The following is an 8575-nucleotide window of genomic DNA, read 5'->3' on the forward strand; positions in this document are numbered from 1 at the left end:
GCATAGGGGTTGTCCTAGGGAACTGTGTCTACTCCATACCCGATCGCAGACGGTTGCTGCGTCCGACTCGTCTGCTGTTTATAAATTTGGCCAAAAAAACGCGGGAAAGGGTTAGAACACGAACACACTTGCATGTGGATCAAATATATGTATGAAAAGGGTGCTTTGATGTTCAAATACCCAATGCGCAACTTTGATGTGGCACCTGTCGCACAAAGTGCGCGTTATTATTGCTAGCCCCCTCCCCCCGCCAACACACACCCACACACACACTTCGTGTTGCTGGGATGGCAATCCTAGCTATGAACGCATGCCCCCAAATAGCTAGGTCTGACATCTCACCGTACCGTAACACAAAACTGAAAGGAGTACATCAACCCCCTCCCTTGCTTCCGATCAAATGTGGACCATGTGCAGGCCCACAGATGTGTTCTTCTGGCGTTACCAAATCACAAATTTGATGTGGCACATGTGCATCGCAATTAACCAGGCATCCCCGACCCCACGGAGGCTCATCTAGTATGAAGTAGTACTGTGCCCCCCTCCCCCCTTTGCTTCTGATCAAATGTGGACCGCGTGCAGGCCCACAGATGTGTTCTTCTGGCGTTACCAAATCACAAATTGGATGTGGCACATGTGCATCACAAAATTAACCGGGCATCCCCGACCCCACGGAGGTTCATCTAGTATGAAGTAGTACTATGCCCCCCCACACACACTATCAGTCGGTGGGAGGGGGCATCTCACCAAGGCGTATTGTAAGATTGACCAAGAAGAATCACCACCTTGGTCGTATAACCTCTCTTGTTTGTTGGGTCAAAGTCATGCATTGACATTCCACACGCGGCCCCACAAAACAGGCTAGTTTGTCACCGATAACCACACGAGAGAGTGCCTGAAGATAACCACTGCGTGCATGTGGCCCAAACATATGTATGAAGTGTCATGTGGTGTTTGAATATACCCAATGCACAAATTTGATGTGGCCACGCGCTTTCGGAACCGGAAAGTCCCCACACGGAGAGAGGGTTCACGATGCATAGTATATTATATATATAGGGATTCATGTGTATGCGAGCCCTCGAACTTAGGTCTCGAATCTCACCATGATCGACATACGACTATATGGTAACGTGAACCAAGAGAAGAAGAATCCACCCTAGTAACCTCTCACGTGTTGTTGGTCGAAGTGATGCACGTCCACGCGGGCCCATGAATATATAGGCCGTCGATGATAACCAAGCGAGGAGAGTGTCCAAAGACAACCACTGCATGTATATATGTGCCCCAAACATATGTATGGACATGCGTGATACATGCATATATGTTTGAACACCAAAAGTACAACATTTTGATGTGGCGCATGCATGCGTCGAAAATCGCATAGTCCCCACACAGATCTGGTTCATGATGTGTCGCGTGCTTGCCCCCCCCCCCCCACTTCGACCCGGTGGGAGGGATTCGTGCGTACACATGTGCGTGAAGTATATAGTTGCATGTACTGAACCATATAAGACGAACCAAAATTTAATCCCCTCCTAATTACAAGTCAAATTAAAGTCTATCGCTATCGGTCGAAGTGATTGACCAAGCGGGCACACAGAGATGGACGAAGCATCTCACTAATAACCTCGTGGGTGAGTGCTAGAGGACAACTTCCATCGCTTGCTTGTGGGCCAAACACATGTATGGAGATGTGTGGTTGTGATGTTTGAATACCTAATATATATGTAGAACTTTGATGTGGCACCTACCTCGGAAACCTTTAAGTTCCCCACACGAACCGAGGTTCATGACACGTAGTATATATATGTTGCCCCCCCTCCCCTCTTCGACGTGCAATGTATACTCCTACGTACCGTAACACAACACGAAAATAATCCTCCTTGTTCGTCAAATTACCTTTCTTGTTGTGTCTTATATTAGATGGACGACCACCTCGCCAGCCCATGGAGAGAAGAGTCGCAGGCGAATGAGTGACAACCATCGTCCGCACGTGTCCGAATGTGTTGGTGATGTTTTTAATACCCAATATGTACAACTTCTTTGCGGCACCTACCTCGGAAACCGAAAAGTCCCCACACGGAGCGAGATCGATTCATGACGTGTGTGTAGTATATATGTACAGCCCCGGCCCCCTCCTCCCCTCTTCGACGGGTACTATATACTCCCACCGCAACACAACCCAAAAAGAAACCTCCTTGCTGGGTCAAAGTGATGGAGGACAACCTCGCAGGCCCACGGATGGAAGCATCGCACGCAAGTGAGTGTCCTATATGACGCGTAGTATTGCCCCCATCCACCCTCTTCAACACATACTATATATATACTACTACTGTACGTATAACAAAAACCAAAAATGACCATCTTTGTTGGTCAAATTAACCACTCTGATCGCATGTCATAGTGCTGGACGGCGACCTCGCGGGCCCACGTGAGTGAGTGTCCTAGGACCACCGCGTGCACGTGGCCCAAAGATGCATGTCAAACTTTTTTGCATCAAACATGCGACTAAAGGAGTTTAGTGTTGAAAAATGAAAAAAATAGATAACATCTACTCGTTTTTATATATTGATTGATTTCCCAGGGATTTAAATGTGCAAAAATCAAATTTGAGCTACATGAGACCCGTGATAGTGCAGGAAAATGGATTGCAAAATCATATGTGTATGTGTCCCTGGGTGCATGTTTAGTCCCCATGCAAGAAATTTCTAACATCTAGAATCTTGATTTTAAAATCCAATAAATCCAAAACTAAGTTGAAATTCATGAAACTTATCATAGTGTCATATGGACACCAATAGACTATGATATTTTTTTCAAATTTGATACAAGTTTTGATATAATCTTCTTAAATACAGGAAACTGTAAATAATTATCAACCAATATCGCAAACGAGCTCTTTATTCGAACCGTGTGCTATATACCAATAAAATATAAGTGCAGTGCTTCGGTTAAGCAATAAAGCGGCAGAATTAATCATCATAAAGGAAAAATCAATATAATACGTGCCGCACACGCTTCCCGTGTGCCGTACGAGCACGGGTGAGTTGACAAGACGCATGCTAGCAGGAAGACCGGGAGGCCGAGGCATGCATGTGTTCACTACGTACTCACCGTGGGGCGTGCTAGTAGCTGTGTGAAATGACGGTAGGCGTGCCAGTAGTCCGCTTCGCAGGCTTACTAGGAGGCAAGCCAGCCCTTTGACCACTGCCCACCTCGCTCCCACTGCTCCATCTTAATGGCGCGCCTGATCCGCACACCCCGTCCACAGTTGTCACCGCCGCATTGAGTGTATTAGGATTTTGCCGAAGCGCACCATCGGCTGGTGAAGCACCCGTGCAATGCATGAAGCTGGGCGCAGAGGTTGCTGTCGCTGCTGACGAGGTCTCACACGGGCAACAACACGACCTTGACTTCATCACCGTCGTCGTGCCTCCCCAGGCGGAGCCGGAGGTCCACAGCTACTCCAGCAACGACTCCAACTCCAACGGAAAATCGTTTAGTCCCCCCCCGCCCCTTTTGTTGGGAATAGAAACCCTTTCTTATGTTCACCTAGTCCATGAAATCAGAGTAAGATTCGTTAGATCCGTGTAGTGTATTGATTGTTTGAATGGTATCTATGGTTAGTGATTAATTGTTTGTCTTGTACAAACGATTTTTTTGATAATAATCCGACTAGGGTTAGCGTGCGTGCTAATAATTCGTAGCCAGATCTTGAGAATTGATTTTGAATGTCCTACATATATGTTTGTGCCCTTTTTTCTAGATCTTGAGAATTGATTTTGAATGTCCTACGTGTATGTTTTCGCCTTTTTTCCTTCCAGATTGCTATGTACACAGATGGGGCCCCAGCCAGCGGCGCTGCCGGCTGTAGATGCTGCACCCGGCAGCACGGGCAGAAGTGGCCTCGCCCCTTGGATCTGAACAACCCATAGAATATCGGGCAGACCGCATCAGCGATCTCCCAGACGCCATCCTTGCGGAGATCATCTTCCTTCCCCACCAAGGATGGCTGCCGCACACAAGTCGCATCTCGGTGGCGCACTCTGTGGCGGCCGCACCTCTTAATCTCAACTGTCTCCGGCTATTTGTCGTTCATGATTTTGAACTCCACGGAGCCATCATTCGCTCACACGAAGGCTCCGTTCAACACCTATGCATCCCGACATGTTGCCTGTTGCACATACCCTTCATAGTGAGTGCCTGGCTGACATCCCGTCAATTCGAGAAACTCCAACATCTTGAGTTCTACCATTACTATGCAAATAGTTGTCCACCAAGCGTTGTAGTTGTGCCCTCACCACCAGTGTCCATCTCATGGTTTTCCTCCTCTCTCCACACCACAACCCTGGCTCGGTGTCATCTACCAGACAATCTGGTACAAATGCTTCAACTCCCGCTGCTTAAAAAGCTCGCGCTTGTGGTGGTCGATCTGTCGGAGGCCTCACTGCACAACATCATCCACTCCTACTGCCCTGCCCTAGAGCGCTTGCTGCTTGTTTTTGGAAAAGAAATTCATATCCATTTTCTCCAAAAAAAGTCGCCTCACCTTGTAAGCATTGGAATTTTCTTTAAAGGAGAGGAGCTCATCATCAAAGACGCCCTTTCACTCCAAAGGCCGCTCCTTGATTATCCTTATGCACCTTCGCAAATAATGGTGGTCTCTACGCCTAAACTGGAGACCTTGGGTGTAATTCCTGATCCGTTTGAAGGTTACAAGATGGTGGTTGGCTCCACACTTATTTAGGTACTGTATATTATCATCAACACTTTTGTAATCACAAGCTGCATTTTTCATTTGTGTGCGTAAGTTTTATATCATCAACACTTTTGTAATCATAAGCTGCATTTTTCATTTGTGCACATAATCTTTATATAATCTTGGAGTATGCTTTTGGTACTAATATTATGTTCTATGCTCAATGAAGAGTTTGTCCATGGGTACCCTATCAATGGTGCTGGATTCTGTCAAGACCTTACATATCAGTACGTGGTGTTTTGATCTGAACATGGTTATCGGCTTGCTGCGATGCTTTCCATGACTGGAGAATTTGTATATAGAGGTGATGATATGAAGCACATTGGTATACTTTACTAGAACTAACCATTCATCTGTACTATTTTTTTAGACATTAACTGTTTTAGTCTTCATGTCTATTTAGGCTAAAGGACATGGACAAAAAGGTATAACCAATCGGTGGCATAAGAAGCACCGGGATTTCCACAGTTCTCATGAAATTCGTTTGAGGACAATAACGCTGCAAGGATATGCATCCAACCATGCAAACACTAGCTTTGTCACACTCTTCCTGTTGAATGCGAGAGTACTATCGTCCATGAGGATTAATTTTTTGGCAGACACTTTCTCACGGATGGACATGTTGAACAACATAAAAGTAAGTTTCAGGTGGACAAAAGGGCTTCTGAACATGCTCGGCTTCTATTTACAAAAATTTATTATCATGTACCAGTAGATTTTCTGGTCCAGGATATTGATTTTATGGATCAGACCGATCCATTTCACTGTGACTTGTCAAAACTTTGGTTGAGTTAGTTGTTATTATCTTGTTCAATCTAGATTTTGTGTAAACCTGATGAACAATTAATCATCGTGCTTTTGACCTTCTGCAAGCTAGGGTTAGATATTGCTGCCCTTTTCAACTCGGCTTTGACACATATTTTCTTTCATCCAAACTGGAGCTTCTATCAAGAAGCCTCATGGTTCCGAGAGCGAACTTGGTCACATCATCTGGTTGTGAAACGACACATGTTGTATCTTCCCGCCTTGATTTATTTTACCGAGGCAATATGAAATTGTGCTAAACGTATGAAATTATTCAGGATTCGTTTCGCCTTTTTATACATTGATTTTCCTAGTCATTTTTAACAAATAGCCAGCACGTTATTGTCGCAAACGGTCGTATTAGTCAAACCGTGGGCATTCAACTAAAAATTTACTACCGCGGGCAGCTGTTTGATTAGACGGGACGACTGTGAGCAGTCGTCCGTTCTCATCTACAAGCACCGCCGCCGAGGATCGCCGCCTGCTGCGAGATGGAGGACGAACCGGCCAAGAAGTGGGGGAGTGTCGAGCTAGAACCGCAAGAGCCTCCGGCGAACGTGGACTTCATCAGCAGCCTCCCCGACGAGATGTTGGTAACCATCATATCCCACCTCCCCATCAAATATGGCGTGCGAACCATAGTCCTCTCGCGGTGGTGCCGCCTCCTGTGGTGCTGCACCCCCCAGGACCTCATCGTCGACCATGTGTTCTGCAGTGTGGAGCAGCAACGCCTGGACGCATTGTCCCACATCCTCGACACGTACCCTGGGCTGGTCAGACGCCACGCTATCGGCAGGCTCAATCCCCACAACAAGACCGATCACAGGTTGCACTACTGGTTCCTATCCCCAGCCCTAGATCGGCTCGAGGAGCTCAGCCTTCATGCTAGACGTCTTTGCTCACTGCCGCCGTCCGTGTTCCGCCTCGCGCCCACGCTGCGCAGCGCTACATTCAGGAGGTGCATTTTCCCCCCGGATCAAAGGCGCACGCGCTCTTCATCTCCCTAAACTTAAGCACCTCGAGCTCATTGCCGTTCGCATCTTGAAGGAGGATTTGGAGCACCTGCTCGTCAGCTGTACAACGCTCGAGTACCTTTGTCTTCATGTGATGGATTGGTTAAGTAGGCTCCACATCACCTCGATGAATGTCCGCGCGATTTATGTGCACAAATGGCGCCGCCCAAGGCTGTCAGTTGAGGTGTTTCAAGAAATTGTCATTGAGAATGCGCCTTTCCTCGAGAGATTGTATGTACATGATAAATTAGGTCCAGCAAGAATGAGGGTCATTCACGCACCGAAATTGACAGTGTTGGGCTATTCATGTGCTGAATTCAACGAACTTGTTACTGGATCATTATCCGTTCAGGTACAATAGTCTTCTTCTTATCCTTCTTATATATTATCGGACAATACGTTTTATCTAATTGTTGTGAATCTATATGTTTGCCTGTCATCTAGAAAATGATTCCCACAAGCTTGACCCGGCCTCTGCACACAATGAAGATCTTGGCACTACAATCTATTGGTCCCGATCTGGATGAAGTTGTTAGATTCCTTAAGTGCTTTCCTTGCATGGAGAAGCTATACATCAAGGTGATGCTCCTATCCTGTTAATTGTTAACCACAATGGAGCTCAGTTTTTTGTTACTTTTACCCATGATTACAATGAGAAATGTAGAATCATTTCTAAAGGAAATTTGGAGGATTTCAATACTTTTTTGGAGATGCTAGTGTTGTACGCCTTTTATTCCTTCGCCCGACATGCTTTCGTGATAAAAGTTTATCATGAAAGATTGAAGGTGGCATTTCACTCTTTTCGTGTATTTTAGAAATCCTGCAAATCAAAGAGGTCCGAAGTGTTCAAATCTACAGCTATGCACTAATATGTTGTCTTCGTTTGCAGATACTAGCAGGCCCGAAAGTAGAAAATGTTGGGGAATACACCAATCCCATTGAATGCCTTGATCTTCATCTCACAGAAATTACCTTTAACGAGTATCGAGGCACCACACCAGAAATTAAATTCGCCAGGTTCTTTGTTGAGAAAGCAAGTTTGCTCAAGGTAATGAGGTTTGCCCTATATTTACTGCGCAGAAGTGAATAGATTGCTGAAGAGCGCAGGCATCTACACTGAATGGAAAAGTCTCTGCACAAGCTTAATTTCAGTTTGTAACTTCATATGACAGATTATTCAGAAGTCACTATATCGAGCCGCTATATGACTTCTCGGTTGCTGATCCTTTCGCAGAAATAATGCATGAAAAAGATTCTCAAGAAGATGAATTTTATGTGTTTGAATAGTTTGAACCTTGTAATCTTTGAATTTGTACCTTGCAATATTATGGTATTTGTTATATAACGTAATTGGATGTTTAATTTGGTTTTGCAATCATGTCCTGTTATAAGTATGTATATGTTCTTCTTCTGTACACAGAGCATAGATGTTGTGCAGACAGAGCATATCACATCGCACACGGACCACACTAGGGAACCCGTCAGCAATGAATTCATCAATTGCAAATGGTTATATACCAGTAAGAGTTTGCCCACAACACACACGACTTATTCCATCACAAACAGCTCGGATGGATCAACTGTATGCCAACATTTCTAATCTAATTCGCGCTTGATGTCTCCAACTTCCCTCGCACAGTTCATCTTATTTGCCACGTATCAATGTGCCAGCCTCTGCTCACGTCCCTCGGCAAGCTCTGCTCGCCGTTAGGCGCCGCAGCACGCTGTGCTCGCCGTTAGGCGCCGTGACGCGCTCTGCTCGTGTTCGTCGGCGCGCTCTGCTCATGTCCGTTGGCGCGCTCGGGTTGTGGACAGCTTTTCCTTGTGTGTTCAACCGCTATATGCATATATATGGTTGCTCGCCGTTGAGGCGACCGCGGAGCGCTCTGCCCGCGTCCCTCCGCGCGCGCTCTGCCAGCGGTTGGGCCTGCGCACGATCACATCGGGGTTCCATATGCATGCGGTTGTGCCACGCACGTCGCCACACGATGCAGTT

At 46.2% G+C, this 8575-nt stretch overlaps 1 protein-coding gene across 1 annotated transcript; it reads left to right on the forward strand.

The window, feature by feature from the left end:
* Window positions 1–6057: 6057 nt before the first annotated feature.
* LOC141040905 (uncharacterized) lies at window positions 6058–7866 on the forward strand. The gene is made up of 4 exons (XM_073507021.1): window positions 6058–6524; window positions 6691–6931; window positions 7469–7635; window positions 7752–7866. The coding sequence occupies exons 1-4, from the start codon at window positions 6058–6060 to the stop codon at window positions 7864–7866; spliced, it is 990 nt and encodes a 329-aa protein (XP_073363122.1).
* Window positions 7867–8575: the final 709 nt, after the last annotated feature.

Source organism: Aegilops tauschii, chromosome 2 (genome assembly GCF_002575655.3).
Source record: "Aegilops tauschii subsp. strangulata cultivar AL8/78 chromosome 2, Aet v6.0, whole genome shotgun sequence".
NCBI classification, from domain to species: domain Eukaryota; kingdom Viridiplantae; phylum Streptophyta; class Magnoliopsida; order Poales; family Poaceae; genus Aegilops; species Aegilops tauschii.

What these genes read in the sequence shown, in the direction of transcription:
- LOC141040905 (XM_073507021.1), top strand. Translation starts at nt 6,058, where the DNA reads ATGGAGGACGAACCGGCCAAGAAGTGGGGGAGTGTCGAGCTAGAACCG. An exon ending in CGCAGCGCTACATTCAGGAG is followed by an intron (nt 6,525 to 6,690) that starts GTGCATTTTCCC and finishes TTGGTTAAGTAG; the next exon opens with GCTCCACATCACCTCGATGA. An exon ending in AGTTTGCTCAAGGTAATGAG is followed by an intron (nt 7,636 to 7,751) that starts GTTTGCCCTATA and finishes TTCATATGACAG; the next exon opens with ATTATTCAGAAGTCACTATA.